This window comes from Amblyraja radiata, chromosome 9, assembly GCF_010909765.2.
Source record: "Amblyraja radiata isolate CabotCenter1 chromosome 9, sAmbRad1.1.pri, whole genome shotgun sequence".
Classification (NCBI taxonomy): domain Eukaryota; kingdom Metazoa; phylum Chordata; class Chondrichthyes; order Rajiformes; family Rajidae; genus Amblyraja; species Amblyraja radiata.
In genome coordinates, this window is record NC_045964.1 from 2,553,609 (window position 1) to 2,572,840 (window position 19,232).

At 45.1% G+C, this 19,232-nt stretch overlaps 1 protein-coding gene across 3 annotated transcripts in view; it reads right to left on the minus strand.

The window, feature by feature from the left end:
• Positions 1-427: 427 nt before the first annotated feature.
• The window catches only part of tecpr2 (tectonin beta-propeller repeat containing 2), an 85,956-nt gene continuing 67,151 nt past the window's right edge, over positions 428-19,232 (minus strand). For 2 of the 3 annotated variants that reach the window (XM_033026495.1, XM_033026494.1), the window contains exons 17-20: positions 13,799-13,947; positions 2,778-2,919; positions 2,116-2,265; positions 428-1,347 (exon numbers count right to left, since the gene is read on the minus strand). In XM_033026495.1, the coding sequence (XP_032882386.1) occupies positions 1,190-1,347; positions 2,116-2,265; positions 2,778-2,919; positions 13,799-13,947 (599 nt within the window). In that variant the 3' untranslated portion in view covers positions 428-1,189. Of the gene's footprint in view, positions 1,348-2,115; positions 2,266-2,777; positions 2,920-13,798; positions 13,948-19,232 lie in introns of those variants that run through there. The other variant, XR_004413013.1, reaches the window with a different exon arrangement.

Consider the following 19,232-nt stretch of genomic DNA (forward strand, 5'->3'; position numbering starts at 1 on the left):
TTCAATATAATGGGACATTACATACCTCACCATGAATGCTACAAATCAGATTATAATGTTATGTCAAGATATTAAATATGTATTTTCACAAAATACTCAATAGAAATGCTCAAAGTGCAAATTGCAACGGACTAAACTTTCATTATGTACAGAAACTGCTTCTCATCTGTACATAAACATGGGGTTAATATTTATCCCAAACGTGTAAACATCTTTAGTTTCGCAGTAAGCTAGGGAATAAGCATCACTAATCAGTTTTGCCGATAATTTTATAGCCAGGTTCTGTCACTTAAAAGGATTAAAAAAATTAAAATTACTAAAACCTCAAATTATTACTACAGTTGTACACAGATACTGTTTACAGTAAATTATATTTAGCAAAAGGCTTTTTGGGAAGATAGCATAATAATTCAACACAAAATTTAAATAGATGTACAACTTATTTCAAAACGATACTTTAATTCAATCAATGAGTTGAATAATGTACTGTTATGATATCTACAATTAGGGTTTTACTGCTGTATACTAATATCTTAAATAATAACATAAAACTGTTCTAAATTATCTACACTATTGTACAAGTATATTGTACAGTTTACTTAATAAAATCCATGATAGAGTAAGTGTTTAAAATCGGAGACTGCTGGCTTCCAGTCATAGAAATTAAGTTGAATTGCAGGTTTTGAATTGAAGGTCATGGAAATACACATGCTTTCCATACAGCTGCAACTTGGGTGCAGATCAAACTCTGACAAAATTATCGTGCTTTATTCATGGTCATATAAATCAACAAAACTGCACACAAACCTTTCAAGTATGAGGGTATGTCAAACAGCTGCAGGAAAGCAACACATCAGAGCTATTTATGTGGATTGTTAAATGATTGGCACAAGGCAGTCCAAATATATATTCTATCGGAGCATACTCTGGCATTAATTGTCCAATTGAAGATAGGATACCAAGCAGTCAGTCCCTATTCAATAGTGTAGTGATTTATATATATATCGATACCGGCAGAATCACAAAGCCATATCAATTATAACATATCAATTATAACATTGATAACTTAGAAAACTTCAACTGAATGCAATTTTTATCCCTAATAGTTTTAACATTGTGTACAAAAAAAAGTGATCTAAATTGCTTGATTAAATGGCCTCAATGCTGCAAAAAGCTATGCTTCCAATGGTCAGATAATCTCCCACTCATCATCAAAGTCATCGCATGGCCCCAAAGCAACATTACGGTTGTGGTTAACCAGTGAATCAGTGTGGCTAAAATTCTTGGTTAGTCTTTGAAGGAGAGAACCTCCATTACTGATGCCCCACAGTTCATCTTGAGGAGTTACTGTGTGGAAAGTGAGAACAAATTGAAAACAAACATTAGAATCACAAAGCAAATTTATCCTTGGAATTACTGGTATATTCTTAATGCTATAGGATGATCAAAAGCGAGCATTTTCTACGGAAAAGCCATCAGATATATATATATATATATATACACATAGGAAGGAAATGCACGGTGGCGAAGCAGTAGAGTTGCTGCCTTAGTGTCTGAGACCCGGATTCAATCCCGACCAAGGGTGCTGTCTGTACAGAGTTTGTACATTCTCCCTGTGACCACGTGGGTTTTCACCGAGATCTTTGGTTTCCTCCCATACTCCAAAGAGTTAGGTTAATTGGCTTGGTGTATGTGTAAAATTGTCCCTAGTGTGTGTAGGATAGTGTTAATGTATGTGGGGATCATGTGGACGGTAGGCCAAAGGGCCTGTTTCCGCGCTGTATCTCTAAAAACTAACCTAATACTGAAGGAACTGTAGGTGCTGGTTTACACAAAAGATAGACACAAAACGCTGGATTAACTCAGCGGCACAGGCAAATTCTCTGGATAGAAGGAATGGGCGACGTTTCGGGTCGAGACCCTTCTTCATACTCAAGTCTATCCAGAGATGCTGTTACTCCAGCATTTTGTGTCTATCAATCAGAAATATAATTGGTAGAAAAAGTCATTCTCTTCATTCCAAGGAATTGGTGCGCTACAATGTTCTACAATGCTGAGAACTATATTCTGTATCTTCCCCCTTGCTCGATCTGTTGGACTTGAGTTTGAACTTACTTGTTATGCAAGCCACATTGCCAGGAATCTTTTTCCAATAATCACCAGGAGGATTTTTGCTTGTTATGCCATAACGACGTGCCACATCTCCATTAGAACAACGTACCCAAACTGTTCGGTTGCTCACTGCTAATTGACTTGCCTGCAAACCTGTTAAAATATTAAAGCAGCTCTTTAATAAGTTCAATAAATTGCATGCTTTATATATGAACTATTGAAACTAAAAGAGTTTTACTGAGGAGCAGATAATTCCTCCTGCTGACGCAATTTCTTAAATCCTTTCTTAAAAACATCATTTATCATTATACATTAACTCTACCTGGAATTTCAGTGGGTTACCAGTACAACTTAATCTGCCTCCGTGCAAGAAAGAAGAGGAAGTTTGCAGCCTGATAAGCGGGGGATATTTGGAAAACAAACCCTACCAAAATGAGTGCACGACAGGAAACTGAACTAAACGGGACCTTGTGGAGAGAACAATAAAATAAATATTTGAACAGAAATATTTAAACAGTAAAGTTCAAACATTTCAGTTAAGAATCAAAAAACTGAAGTTTAGATGAAGAAAAACATAAACTGAAATAGAAGAAAATAATTAAGGACTATCAGTGTGTAGGAAGGACTATAGGTTGGGTCACGGAATAAATCATTTTAAATTTTACCTGGAACATGCTCCCAATCAGTGCCTACAGGCATTGCCTCCGTTATTCCAATTCGTACGTGCACATTTCCACGATTATCAATGGCCCAAAGCATCTGATCATTGGAGCTACAATATACATTGTACAGCTGTGTTCCTAAAGGCTTTAAATGGAAAATAGAAAAATAAAATGGAATCCTGGAACTTATTTTTAATATACTAGTATACTGTCTAAATATACAGGAAATGAATAACTACATCCTCTAGAAATGACCACATGACTCCAAGCACTTTTGAAGGACACAGACTCTACTTGTGATTATGTAACTATCAAATAAGGTCACTCAGTGTGCTGTTAAAGCTTCAAATATATGCCTCATCTTGCCTTTTTTGAGAAAAATGAACCAAATGAATGTGCTGAATTTACTTTTGGTAAACATTAGCATGAGAGAGTGAGGTATTATGATATGCACTCTATGTGTAATGTATTTATAATCAATTTAAAGACCAAAGATCATATAACTTCGTAACTTAAAAGATCGCATTACATAGTTTTAAATAATCAGTGCCACTGGTTACGAAGATTGCAATAAAAATGTAAATTCTTTTTAGAACCTTTTCTTCTTGGTTGGTGTTCTTTACAAAGAAACAGAAAAATACTTTATAAAATACAGTAGAACACTGATATTCAATGTGTAGGAAGGTAACTGCAGATGCTGGTTTAGACCGAAGATAGACACAAAAATTGGAGTAACTCAGCGGGACAGGCAGCATCTCTGGAGAGAAGGGATGGGTGATGTTTCGGGTCGAGACCTTTCTTCAGATTCAATTATCAGACTATTTAGGAATCAGGAATACCAATAGTCTGTCCTCGAGCTTGCCAGGTGAAGTATGGCTTGCTTCCTTCCAATTTACTGGGGAGAAGCCTTGGTACTTGCACTCTCTCCAAGCACCCTGGGGCCTGGTTCCTATTCTCCATTTCAACCGGGGCCCTGTTTCTAATGCTCCCTTTAAGGGTGGATTAATGAATTCATGGAAAACATTAATCCAACTGTATAACATCTGAAAAAAGGCAAGTTAAAAGTATAGAAACAAAGAACTGCTGATGCTAATTTATACCAAAGATAGACACAAATTGCTGGAGTAACTCAGCAATGAGGCGGCCTCACTGGTGAAAAAGAATAGGCGATGTTTTGGATCAGTCCCTTCTTCAGACTAAAAGTAGGGGGTGGGGTGAAGAGGTGGAGGCGAGAATAAAACAGACCAATCCAGACCATCAAAAATGACCTCAGGCAGGACATTGAGTCGAGTCTGAAGAAGGGTCTCGACCCGAAAAGTCACCCATTCCTTTTCTCCAGAGGTACTGCCTGTCCCGCTGAGTTACTCCAGCATTTTGTGTCCATCTTCAGGCAGGACATTACCTGATAGGTCCATTGCTGGTCAGGGGCGCATTTAAAACTGTATTTAGAAGAGTAACAGCCAAGAATCTGGAAAATCTGCTAGTCCATCAATGTTAAAAATCCCATGTGTGCTGGATTAAGGGAGTTTTACTCCCATGCTGTGAGATAAAAGCAGGCTGGAATTGTTTACAACGAGCTCTCTGGTTGAAACGTGAACTGCATTGTAAATATGCACTCACGTGGTAGAAAATCATCTCTTTTTGTTAATGAGTGCTGGTAGTCTCATGAATGTTGCAAGTGTCACAAAACTCTGCAGTTTTTCCATGGAACATTCACAACGCATTGAACTATCCTTCTCAGTGAATTCTTGTTAGTATTTAGAATCGAGTAAAATATGACGATTGTTTGCAATGTCTCAAACAAAAAGCACTTCTGGTTTCAGTGTCCTCAACGTAAAAAAGACATTGTAAAGGTTGGCGGCACTGTGGCACAGCAGTAGAGTTGCTGCCTTGCAGCACTAGAGACACAGATTAGATCCTGACTGACGCCTGTTCGGAGTTTGTACGTTCTCCCTGTGACCGAGTGGGCTTTCTCCGGCATCTCTGGTTTCCTCCCACATTCCAAAGACATGCAGGTTTTTACATTAATTGGCTTCTGTAAATTGTCCCTACTCTGTCCCTATCTAGTGTATGGGGTGATTGTTGGTCGGTGCGGACTCGGTTGGTGAAGGGCCTGTTTCCGTGTTGTATCTCTAAAGTCTCAAAGGAAGAGTTGTCCAGAATGAACTGGGAAAGTAGACTAAAGGAAAGGTCAGCAGATGAGCAGTCAGATATTTAAGTAACAACTTCATGGTCGCCAGCAGAAAGGGTGACTCAAAGAGAAAGGGAAACTAACCATGGCTAATCAGAGATCAAGGAAAATATTACATAAAAAAACTACAGCATATGAAGTGTCAAAATTGTGGAGTATTCCACAGGAGAGAATTTTCCAGGAAGACTAAATCACAAGGCTAAAAAGTTAATATGGGAGAATAAAATTGATCAGTAGCACAAATTGGCAAGAAGCATCAAAGCAGATGAGCATTTGTGGCTATTTATAAAAAGGAACAGGGTAGCTCAGTATGGGAGCCCTGGAGTGTGAGACTGGAGAACTATTAACCAGAAGCAAGAAAGTGGCAAGTTGTTTTATCTAGTAGTTTGTATCAGACTTCACTCGGAGGGACAGTGCAATATCAGAAACAGATCAGATAGTCTGGTTTTAAATAGGAAGGAAGAAATTGTAACAAGAGCAAGACACAAAATGCTGGAGTAACTCTGCGGGCCAGGCAGCATCTCTGAAGAACATGGACAGGTGATATTAGGGTTGGGACCCTTTGTCAAAATGTGTTGTTTTTTGTAAACCCAGCACCTGCAGTTCTTCAGTTCAGTCTGAAGAAGGGTTTCGGCCCGAAACTTTGCCTATTTCCTTCGCTCCACAGATGCTGCCTCACCCGCTGAGTTTCTCCAGCATTTTTGTCTACCTTCGATTTTCCAGCATCTGCAGTTCCTTCTTAAACACCTGCAGTTCCTTGTTTGTCCATCTCCTTACATTGTGAGAGGAAGATTTTAAAAATGTTCAAATCTTTCAAGTTCTTCTCCCTACGACAAATGCAACTTCTTAGTTAACTAACTAATACAGTTGGAGTTTACACTTGAACCATAACCACACAAGCAATAAAGAGTTTGACTAGAATTACATGTTTGCAAATGAAGTACAGCAACTTTGCAATATAACGTTTGTGAGATCAGAGTTCACAGGTTTTAACTTGGACTGCTGCAGACAAATCAAAACTGGATCAGAACAAATAAAGGCTGATAGTCATGTCTGGCTCTGGTAACTAGGCTGTACATTCTCTGCAGGCAGAGTTTAGTTGCTGCGTCAATAATTGTTTAGAAAAGATCAGAAACTTAAACTGGGAACAGAACCACTCCCGCAATGAATCAGTTGATTCTTTCAAGACAAACGAGTTACCACAGCGACAAGAGAAAGGATATGAATTTAAAATAGCAACCACTGAATGAAAAGCACTGGTATTGTTGCTTGGGCACTGCTAAGCTGGGCTTCATCTGAGTAGTGTTCCTATCAACATGTCAGGGTTCAACTGAAACAGAACAATGATATTTACTTGCAGCAGCACAACAGGTTTGTAAACTGCTCAATGGATAATACAATAGTTTAGTTTAGAGATACAGCATGGAAACGCCCTATGGCCCACCAGTTCCTCACCGACCAGCACTCCCCGCACACTAACACTAACCTACACACTAGGGACTATTTAAATTTAGGCCAAGCCTACAAACCCGTACGTCTTTGGAGTGTGGGGAAAAAACCAGAGCACCCTGAGAAAACCCACGCGGTCTCAGGGAGGACGTACAAACATCACACAATTGCTGCCTCTTCCTACATGTGCAGCACCAAATCTGAAATTTCTATTATATGGGCATTAATACAGAGGTTCCAAATCCTCCTGCTATTTGCTAGCCTTTTCCAAACTGTGATCTAGCATTGAACTCAACATTAACCATAATATTATAAATGCAATAAAAGTATTGACTTCATGCTCAAAACTCTCAGCAAAAGCCTGTGGTAATATATTAATGAGGGATCGGACATAACTAGATTGCTTCATTGACATGGTTACTATTAGGGCTGTTAGAGAGGGTTGACACCCAAATGGGGAGAACTCTCCTAGCAAGTCACACATTGATTAATGCAATTCAGGAGGCGCTTTGAAAGTTATGAGTATATATGGCAGTGTTGCTCATGTTAAAGTTTGGCGTAATGTTCACAATTTACTTGGCAATTTTACAAGAAGAGGTCTCTAAACTTTGAAGTGTCTCAAAAGTTAAGACTGCACAATTTACCAACTGGATTTAAACAATTCAGGTGCATCATCTTCTGACGGCAGTTAGTGGGGAGGCAAGTGTTTATAGTTTAGAAACAAAACTTAGTTTAGAGATACAGCGCAGGAATAGGACCTTTGGCCTACCAAGTCCGCGACAAACAGCGACACCCCATACACTACTTTACATACTAGGGACATTTTATAATTACCAAATTACCAAAGCCAATTAACCTACAGACCTGCTTGTCTTTGGAGTGTGGGAGGAATCCAGAGCACCCAGAGAAACCCCACGTGGTCACAAAGAGAATGTACAAACCCCGTACAGACAGCACTCGTACTCATGATTTAACCTGGGTCTCTGGCGCTGTAAGGCAGCAACTCTACCGCTGTGCTACTGTGCCGCCCCTAAGGAACTGCAGATGCTAGTTTACAAAAAAAAGACAGGGTGGATTGGTGGCGCAGCAGTGGAGTTGCTGCCTTACATTTCTTGCAGCATCAGGTTCAATCCCGATTACGGGTGCTGTCTGTACGGAGTTTGTGCGTTCTCCCCGTGACCGCATGGGTTTTCCCCGAGATCTTCATGTTCCTCCAAAGACGTGCAGGTTTGTAGGTTAATTGGCTTGGCATAAGTGTAAATTGTCCCTTGTGTGTGTGTGTAAGATAGTGTTAATGTGCGCGGATCACTGGTCGGTCCGGACTCAGTAGGCCAAAGTGCCTGTTTCTGCTTTTATCTCTAAACTAAACTCAGCAGGTAAGGTAGCATTCCTGGAAAACATGTACAGAACACAGGTAGACACAACTCAGCGGGTGAGGCAGCATCTATGGAGCGAAGGAAATAGGCAACGTTTTGGGTCGAAACCCTTCGTCAGACGACTGAAGTCTGAAGAAGGGTTTCGACCAGAAACGTTGCCTATTTCCTTCGCTCCATAGATGCTGCCTCACCCGCTGAATTTCTCCAGCATTTTTGTCTACCTTCGATTTTCCAGCATCTGCAGTTCCTTCTTAAACATGTACAGATGACAATTCAGGTCTGAAGAAGGGTTCTGACCCGAAACATCACCTATCCACCTTCTCCAGGGATGCCGCCTGACTAGCTGAGTTACTCCAGCACTTTGCGTCTTTTATTTTAGTCATTGTTATCAGCATAGTAAGTGAATTTACTCAGGTATAGATAGCAACTTGATAGGTAGATGGTTGATCACAACTGTAATATCTCAAAGGTACACTCACGAAGGACAAGGCCAAACACGTTCTGCAACTATTCCTCGCCACAAAGGCTTGAATCTCTTTCATTGTCTCATTAACCAAACCCACTAACATTCTAATTACCTGCAGAAACGAATCATTAATTTTAATTTGTCTTAATCATCGGAATTCACTTGTAAATTTATCTAATGATTGCTCGATAACTGGTTCTACTTACAATCCACACTGATTAATTACTTGCACTGAGTGTTTAAAGTGGACTAAATATAGTTTAAAGGTCAAGGAAAAATACTTCATATCATGTGCTTGATGCCAAGATCACTGTAGAAAGGCTCTAATCAGGTCCTCCAGCATTTTGATCAGATCGACAATAGACAATAGGTGCAGGAGTAGGCCATTCGACCCTTCGAGGATATTTTTACATGTAAATGGGTACACATTATTACGGATCCACCACAGATTTTCTGGCACCCTTGGTTCCAGAGCCTTTCTGGATTATCCGTTTTGCCGGACCAGCAGAGGTCACGGCCTTGGGTGGCCGAGATATCAGTTCGCAAAGTCGGCCGTGGAAGTCGGCTATGGGAACAGATTTTCCGGCCCCAGCTGGGCCGGAGTTCCAGAACCCTCGCCGCAGGCTGCAAATTTGACCTGCCGATCTGCTGTGGAAGTGCCGATGAGGCCTCACCCGGCCTAGGTGCCATATTTTTAGGGGGACTTCAGGAAGGGGGAGATTTTGACCGGATTAAAGAGGGAGGGTGGACCACCAGTTGCCAGACAAATCAGTGCGTGGACCTGTAGTGTGGCTATCCACTCCTGTTATTTTGTTTAATCACAAAACTTTGGGACAAACACCTATACAATTTTCAAACATAGCTGTAATGCAATGGACAAAATCAATTGGACTTCATCCCTCAGTTATTTTTTTCCTCTCTATACTCCACTGGAGTCTGGAGATATGTGGTTGTGGATATATGGAACAAGCTTCCAGAGGAGGTAGTTGAAGCAGGTGCTATAACATTTAAAAGACATCAGGAACATTTGATGAGAAATGGACCAAATGCAGGCATGTGCGACCAATGTAGATGGGACATCTTGCTTGGCATGGGTAAGTTGGGCCGAAGGGACAGTTTCTGTGCTGTATGACCCAATGACATGGTATTGATGCTTCAAGGTCAATGATTCAAGGTCATCAACCACAACCAAACTGCTTTACTTTCCTTGCCGTTTTCCCCACACATACAAAAACACACAGGAGATGAATCCTTAAATACAACACGTTAGAACTTTAAAGCAGTCATTGCCCGTCATGTGGGGATGAAATAGTGGAGGCAGGAAATTAGACGAGTACGAAGTGGCGGCGCTGCCCTGGCAGCAGCGGCTCACCTGCAGTCCGTTTGTTTTTGCTTTTTTTGTGTTGTTTATTTCGTTTTGGCTAGTCCAGTTTTTGTTTTTTTAGTTTGTGTTTGGGGGGGGAGGGTTGAAACGGGGCTTGCTGTCTCTCCCTGCGGGGGAATGCGACTTTTTGTCGTATTCCCCTTCTCTGCCTCCGTCTGCGCTGAGGCCTAATGGCGGAGCTGGCGACCTCGGGACTCTGGAGGCAGAGCCCGCCAGGACTCGCCCTGGGCTCGCTCTCGTGAGGACGGCCCGGCTCGGGGGCTGGAACAGTGCTTTCGTGAGGGGCTGTGACGCTCCCGGGGGGCGGCCAGGTCCGAGGAAGGAACGATGCTCCCATCGGAGTGGCCGAGCTCGGGGAGGTGCGGCGCTCCCAGCCCGAGGGAGGAGCGACGCCCATGTCGGGGCTGCCCGGCCCGAGGGAGGAGCGGCGCCCATGTCGGGGCTGCCCGGCCCGAGGGAGGAGCGGCGCCCATGTCGGGGCTGCCCGGCCCGAGGGAGGAGCGGCGCCCATGTCGGGGCTGCCCAGCCCGAGGGAGGAGCGGCGCCCATGTCGGGGCTGCCCGGCCCAGCCCGAGGGAGGAGCGGCGCCCATGTCGGGGCTGCCCGGCCCAGCCCGAGGGAGGAGCGGCGCCCATGTCGGGGCTGCCCGGCCCAGCCCGAGGGAGGAGCGGCGCCCATGTCGGGGCTGCCCGGCCCGAGGGAGGAGCGGCGCCCATGTCGGGGCTGGCCCTGCCCGAGGGAGTAACGCGCACATTTCGGGCTCCCAGCCTAGGGAGGAGCGGACTCCCATTTCGGGGCTAGCCCGGCCAGGTCCCTATGGATTAGGCGGCGCCCAGTCGGGGCTGCCCTGCCGAGGGAGGAACGGCGCCCATGTCTGGGCCTGCCCAGCCCTAGGGAGGATCGGCGCCATGTCGGGGCTGCCCGGCCCAGCCCGAGGGAGGAGAGGGCCATGTCGGGGCTGCCGGACCGAGGGAGGAGCGGGAAATGTCGGGGTGCACGGAACGAGGGAGGAGCGGCGCCATGTCGGGGCTGCCCAGCCCGAGGGAGGAGCGGCGCCCATGTCGGGGCTGCCCGGCCCAGCACGAGGGAGGAGCGGCGCCCCGGTCGGGGTGCCCGGCCCAGCCCGAGGGAGGAGCGGCGCCCATGTCGGGGCTGCCCGGCCCAGCCCGAGGGAGGAGCGGCGCCCATGTCGGGGCGGCCTGGCGCGAGGCTGAGACAGTAACGGCACTCACGTGAGGGCGATCCGGCTCGGGGCTGGAACGGTGCTCCGGTGGCTGGGATGGTGTTCTGGCAGCCGTGACCTGAGTCCGGGGTTCAGCCGCGGGCCAGCGGCTGTGTCAGCAGGACTGGTGGACGGCAGCTTCGACCACCCCGGGGCCGCGGTGTTTGAGCCGCGGGACTGTTTGCTACATCGCCCGGTGGGTATCGCCTCAGCGCAGAGAGAGAAGAGGAGGGGAGAGACTGCAGCCCTAAGACTTTTGCCTCCATCACAGTGAGAAGGTGCTATGTGGACTCACTGTGGTGGATGTTAATATGTGTTTATTGTTGTTTTTTTATTGTATTGTATGTATGTATGACTGCAGGCACGAAAATTTGTTCAGACTTCGGTCTGAATGACAATAAAGGAAACCCTGTAAACCCTGTAACCCTGAGTAGATGGGAGGAGGAGGAGGAATAAGTACGACGGTGGAAATCGCAAAAACAAGAAGCTTGTTTTGCAATGTCAAGAGGCATATCCTTTGTGAAATTAGTGTTAAAGTCCAAATCAGTTCCATGAAACTCAAAGCAATGGGTAAATTAATTACTGTGCAACTTCACAGCCCAGTTGCACATATTTCAGCCCTTTAGGAATGTGTGTGTTTTGCTCTATAGGAGGCTCTGCCCTCCTTGCTTTATCTGATACTATCAATCTGACGAAGGGTCTCGACCCAAAACGTCACCCATTCCTTCTCTCCAGAGATGCTGCCTTTCCAGCTGAGTCATTCCAGCTTTGTGTCGATCAGCATCTGCAATTCCTTTTTACACACTCCCATCAATTTACAATTCCATTCCCATCTTATCTTCTCCATTTATCTATATTATTCATCTCAACTGTCCTTTAGGATAGCACGTTGCATCTTCTCATTTCAGTTTATTTATATATCCAGCCTTCTGAGTAATTTCAAGATTTTCCTTCACTACTAACAGCAAAATCAAGATCAATACACTCTATTCGGTGGACCACTTAAATGATTACCTTTCACCAGACACTATCAAAATAAACCATTTCAACTCAGCACAACTTTTTGCTCAATTTCATATAGAGAACTGGCTGGCACACAGGAAGCAAAGAGTAGGAGTAAACGGGTCCTTTTCAGAATGGCAGGCAGTGACTAGTGGGGTACCGCAAGGTTCAGTGCTGGGACCCCAGCTATTTACAATATATATTAATGATATGGGCGAGGGAATTGAATGCAACATCTCCAAGTTTGCGAATGATACAAAGCTGGGGGGCAGTGTTAGCTGTGAGGAGGATGCTAGGAGGCTGCAAGGTGACTTAGATAGGTTGGTGAGTGGGCAAATGCATGGCAGATGCAGTATAATGTGGATAAATGTGAGGTTATCCACTTTGGTGGCAAGAACAGGAAAGTGGAATATTATCTGAATGGTGGCCGATTAGGAAAAGATGCAACGAGACCTGGGTGTCATGGTACACCAGTCATTGAAAGTAGGCATGCAGGTGCAGCAGGCAGTGAAGAAAGTGAATGGTAAGTTAGCATTCATAGCAAAAGGATTTGAGTATAGGAGCAGGGAGATTCTACTGCAGTTGTACAGGGCCTTGGTGAGACCACACCTGGAGTATTGTGTACAGTTTTGGTCTCCTAATCTGAGGAAAGACAATCTTGCCATAGAGGGAGTACAGAGAAGGTTCACCAGACTGATTCCTGGGATGGCAGGACTTTCATATGAAGAAAGACTGGATAGACTCGGCTTGTACTCGCTAGAATTTAGAAGATTGAGGAGGGATCTTATAGAAGCTTACAAAATTCTTAAGGGGTTGGACAGGCAGATTGTTCCCGATGTTGGGGTAGTCCAGAACAAGGGGTCACAGTTCCGGGATAAGGGGGAAGTCTTTTAGGACCGAGATGAGAAAAACATTTTTCACACAGAGAGTGGTGAATCTGGAATTCTCTGCCACAGAAGGTAGTTGAGGCCAGTTCATTGGCTATATTTAAGAGGGAGTTAGATGTGGCCCTTGTGGCTAAAGGGATCAGGGGGTATGGAGAGAAGGCAGGTACAGGATACTGAGTTGGATGATCAGCCATGATCATATTGAATGGCGGTGCAGGCTCGAAGGGCCGAACGGCCTACTCCTGCACCTATTTTCTATGTTTCTATAAATCGATATCGAAGTCATCAGTACAGATAATTTTGGGAATCAAAATCCATATACCTGTCTAACTGTTTCTTGAACGGTGGGATAGTCCCAGCCTCAACTACCTCCTCTGGCAGCTTGTTCCATACACCCACCACCCTTGGTGTGAAAAAGGCACCCCTCAGATTCCTATTAATCTTTTCCCCATCACCTTAAACACCGATGTCCTCTGGTCCTCGATTCACCTACTCTGGGGAAGAGACTGTGCATCTATTCCGCTCATGATTTTGTACACCTCTATAAGCTTCACCAACGTCTTATACAACTGCAACATGACCTTCCAACTTCTATACTCAATACTCTGACTGATGAAGGCCAATGTACCAGAAGCCTTTTTGACCACCCTATCTACCTGCGACTCGACCTTTAAGTAACCATGCACCTGCACTCCTCGATCCCTCTGCTCTACAACACAACCCAGAGCCCTACCATTCACTGTGTAGGTCCTGCCCTTGATATACGTCCAAAAATGCAACACCTCACACTTCCATTAACCATTCCTCCGCCCACCTGGCCAATCGATTAAGATCCTGCAGAAATTTTCACAACCATCTTCAGTATCTGCAAAACCGCCCACTTTTGTATCTTCAGCAAACTTGCTTATCTTGCAGTGCATGTTCTCATCCAAATCATTGATTTCTCTGTACCTCGGTACGTGATGATAATAAACTAAACTAAATTCTTGTTGTGCCTATCCTTTTTGGAGTGACCAAGAGAAATAGCACCATCGGCCCATTACCTACCTGTTCTGGTGAGTCAATGGTTATCCAAGCGGGCAGCATCATGCTGGGGTTTAACGGTTGTGTACCGACACGGAAATAAATAACGCCGTCAAAATCACAAGCCCACACGTGCTGACCTCCACACGCCAAGCTTGCTAGCTTGATGCTTCCTGAAAAATAAAAGCACTCTTAGCAATGGCAGGCAGCCATGAGGAGTAAAGATTTTGCAATGAAGCTTTGTTTAGAATTATAGTAAAGACCGACTGTTGATTATTCCCATGTGATCGCATTCTCCGGTCACTCTGCGGCCTACCATTGATGGAGCGGGAAGCCTCCTTGGATTGACTTGAGCCCTACATGGACTTAACATCGGAGCCGATCCCTTGCCTGGGATCCCTCCAACTTTAAAAAGCCTGCAGACTTTACCACCGTGAGCTCGCAGTCTCGGGAGTGGCTAGTCGGGAGCTCCAACGTTGCAAAAGGTTCGACCAGCCCCGACGCAGGGTCCGATCGCCAGCGCAGGGGTGCTGACATCCCCCCGATGCAGGAGCTGAACGTCCCAATGCGGAGGGCCCAAACGCCGCCGGCTACGGGAGTCAAGATCGTCCCGTCAACGGAGAGCTCGAGACCCCTGACCGCGGGAGAGCAAAGAAGGGAAGAAATTTGATTTTTTCCCCCCTTCCATCAGTGAGGAATATGGAGGTGTCACTGTGGTGGATGTTAAAATGTGTTTTGTGTGTTCCATTGCTTTTTATTTGTATGACTCACTTGACAAATGAAATTCCTCGTATGTTGCAAAACATACTTGGCTAATAAAGTATTATTGTGATTGTGAACCTCTACTATTGTGTAGGAAGGAACTGCAGATGCTGGTTTATAGACTCAAACTGCTGGAGTAACTACGTCCACTCTACAGGCAGCATCTCTAGAGAAAAGGAATAGGTGACGTTTCAATTCAAGACACTTCAGAATTCCTTTTCCCCAGAGATGCTGCCTGACCTGCTGAGTTACTACAGCATTTTGTGTTCACCTTTGTTGAACCTCTACTAATACATTCCTGAGATGCTGTATGTAGAGTCACTGCACTTTCCATCTTTGGTGGTGAATCTGAGCAAGATCTGAGGCCATGTGGAGGGCATAATAAAGCAGGAGCGGGAGAAGAATTAATGAATGGCAGCCGTCCATTTGCATACCGTTAAAAGTCTTACATGTGGCCTTGGCTGCACAATACAATGCCCGCAGCTCTGACATCATGGTGAAAATATCAAACTAAAGATACACACAAATGCTGGAGTAACTCAGCGGGACAGGCAACATCTCTGGAGAGAAGTAATGGGTGACGTTTCGGGTCAAGACCCTTCTTCAGTCCCAACCTGAAACGTCACCCATTCCTTCTATCCAGAGATGCTGCCTGTCCTGCTGAGTTACTCCAGCATTTTATGTCTTTTGGTGTAAACCATCATTTGCAGATCCTTCCGACACAGTATCAAACTAACCACATATAAAAAGCCAGCAGATCCATTCCCATAACTGACTTCTGAGGCTGACTTTGTGGGCCAGTATCTCGGCCCCTCGGCAGACCATTCCAGTACTGTTGGACTCCTCTTAGAGGCCGTGACCTCTGTTGGTCCGGCAAAACGGATAATCCAGAAAGGCTCTCTAACCTAGGGTGCCGGAAAATCGGTGGTGAATCCGTATTTCCGTTGTTTCTCATGTTTCCTCTTCCAACAAATAGACAATGGATGGGTTGTCTAACCACCCCCCACTCTAGTGCTAGTTCCACCATTTAATGTCAGAACTGATCCAAGCACACAGAGGATTAAAAACTCCTTACACTCCATTGATCTCAGTGGAGATCTTGATCTTGCTATGGTATTTGAATATACCATACTCAATAAATAGATTTGATCTATTTGAATATACTGTACTCAATGAATAAGCAAGCGCAGACAAGATTTTCTGCTATAGAGAATTACAAATGTTTACAATAGTTAGAATGAAAGGAAGTCTCCTCACAGCCTTGAGTGACCTAACCCTTAAGTTCTTTATTGATCTGGATTTTACTTTAGTTTAGAGAAACAGACCCTTCGGCCCACCGAGTCCGTGCTGACCCGTGACCACCAGTAAATTGTACTATCGTACACACCAGGACAATTTACAGAAGCCAATTAACCGACAAACCTAATCTTGGATACCTCTATCTGGTCCACTCTGCTCATGGAAAACAACCCTGTTAATGCATTTAAATATCCATCCCAGTAGCTCTCCTCTGCAACCTCTCCTCTCCTTCCTATGGTTTAATGACCAGAATTGCAAAGAATATGCCAGCTGTACCGGAATCAAGATGTTATAACGTTGTAGCGGGACTTCCCTGTCCTTGTATTCAATGCCCCGGCAAATTAGGGCAACCATCCTGTCTGCCTTCTTCACTGCAATATCTAATTATGCTGCTACATTTGGAACCTGCAAACAACCCCCCCACCCGTGTTCTTCAATACTCTGGAAAGTTCTACCATTCAGGATGCCTGGTAGATGCATCCCGGCCACTTCATGCTGACAAATGGTCAAGGCCCCAGCACTGAAGACTAGTACACCACTGACCATAAAAGCAATCCTCCAACGTCACCTGTGCCTGTCCACATTGGCCATCTGTCTGAAGAAGGGTCTCGACCTGAAACGTCACCTATTCCTTTTCTCCATGTCCCTCTGAGGTACTCCAGCTTTTTGTGTCTATCTTCAGCCACCCTGATCTCACACCATTTCAACTCCTCTTTCCATTCCCAGACACACCTGCCTATCCCCAACCTTCTCAACTGCCAGGGTGACCCCAGAACGCAACCCAGGATAACAACACCTCATATTTTGGTGGGCTATAAACATTGTATTTTCCAGTTCCAGGTAACCAGCTCCCATGTTCCTTTCTCCCCTCCTGATCCACACACGTTTTCCCAGGCATCACCCAGTTTTGCTCCCCTTCCTGAGAATGCCCATTGGCATCGACTCTGCCAGCGAGGTTTTCCAGCGCACGGTGGAACAACTGTTTGCGGGGTATCCATGCGCCATCATTGTTGATGACATTCTCGTTTACGGGCGTGACTTGGCTGAGCATGACGCCAATCTGAAGAGAGTGCTGGACCATGCCAAAGACATTCAGCTCAAACTCAATCCCCTGAAGTGCAAGTTTTGGGATGCGGAAGTTATGGACATGTTTTCACAAGTGATGGTCTCAGACCAGACCCATCAAAAGCTGTTGCTGTCAACGAAATGCCGGTTCCTACTGACGGTACGAGTCTACAAAGGTTCCTTGGAATGGTCAACTACCTGGGGAAATTTATTCCCCAACCTCAGCGAGAACTGACACACAAAGACACGGCATGGTCCTGGTATCCGCAGCACCAAAGAGCTATTGATATCCTCAAGTTGCAGCTGGCCAGCGCACCTAACCTCGCCTACTTCGCTTTGGAGTTACCCGTAACGCTCACATGTGATGCCTCCCAGTACGGACTTAGTGCTGCTTGCCTGCAGACCACTACTGATGGTGACTGCAAGCCTGTTTCATATGCCTCTTGCACACTAACCGATACTGAACAATGTTATGCCCGTTCTCCGCCCGCGGTCCAGAAACAACTACAATTCAAGCACGATGCACAAAATCATTGTCCAGTAAGCCACTTAAACCTCTCTCCAGTGGACAGGTTGTTCGCCTCCAGACCAGCAAGGGCTATGGCCATTTGGGTCACATCCACAGCCCTGCCAAGGAACCGCTCTCCTACCTGGTAAGCGCGGACGGGGCCATTTACAGACGCAACCAGCAACGTCTCCTTCCAGTGAAGGAACTGCGTCCTGCGACTCCGTATCCAGAGGTCTCACGTTTTGTATACCCTCCCACTACCGGGCCGGCTGCTCAACTGCCAGAGACTGTATCCCCCGCGGCCTCTCCACGGCGTTGAACGCCCAGCTCACCTATTTCACCACCTCTACCGGTCTCCGGTGCCGTCCCTGGTCACATTCCCGGTCCCCTCCCCAGTCACTTCACCGGTGAAAGGAGGAGATGAGGATTCGTACCGCACACACGCCGGATGGGTCAGCAGGCCACCCATTAGATACGGCGATTTTGTGTAACCATTTATACTTCCCCATATGCGTTATTAGTGTTTCGGCTACTATGTTGTTTGGCCACCATGCATCCACGTATCTCTACTTTATTTTGTTTCTACAAGGAAAGGTGTAGATTGGTTATTTCCTACTAACCAATTGTAGTGCTTGTTAGTAGTTGCTCCGCCTAATGTGCGATTTATATTACCAAGAGCTTGCTTACGCAATTCAGTCTGATTAGCTGCTAGTTACTGTAACGTCCTGCAGACCAATGCTGTAAGTGGACTTTAATAAATATGTGTTGTATCTTGACGTGTGTACAACTCGACTCATTACACCCTCCTAATTGTTTGAAGTATCTCTGTATACATTCTATACCGCTGAAGTACAGCATCAATTTTCATTACTCTACACATGCCATATAACCATATAATAACCATATAACAATTACAGCACGGAAACAGGCCATCTCGACCCTTCTAGTCCGTGCCGAACACGTATTCTCCCCTAGTCCCATATACCTGCGCTCAGACCATAACCCTCCATTCCTTTCCCGTCCATATAACTATCCAATTTATTTTTAAATTATAAAAACGAACCTGCCTCCACCACCTTCCCTGGAAGCTCATTCCACACAGCCACCACTCTCTGAGTAAAGAAGTTCCCCCTCATGTTACCCCTAAACTTCTGTCCCTTAATTCTCAAGTCATGTCCCCTTGTTTGAATCTTCCCTAATCTCAGTGGGAAAAGCTTATCCACGTCAACTCTGTCTATCCCTCTCATCATTTTAAAGACCTCTACCAAGTCCCCCCTTAACCTTCTGCGCTCCAAAGAATAAAGCCCTAACTTGTTCAACTTTTCTCTGTAACTTAGTTGCTGAAACCCAGGCAACATTCCAGTAAATCTCCTCTGTACTCTCTCTATTTTGTTGACATCCTTCCTATAATTAGGCGACCAAAATTGTACCCCATACTCCAGAATTGGCCTCACCAATGCCTTGTACAATTTTAACATTACATCCCAACTTCTATACTCAATGCTCTGATTTATAAAGGCCAGCACACCAAAAGCTTTCTTTACCACCCTATCTACATGAGATTCCACTTTCAGGGAACTGCACAGTTATTCCCAGATCCCTCTGTTCACCTGCATTCTTCAATTCCCTACCATTTATCATGTACGTCCTATTTTGATTTGTCCTGCCAAGATGTAGCACCTCACACTTATCAGCATTAAACTCCATCTGCCATCTTTCAGTCCACTCTTCCAACTGGCATAAATCTCTCTGTAGACTTTGAAAATCTACTTCATTATCCACAACCCCACCTATCTTAGTATCATCTGCATACTTACTAATCCA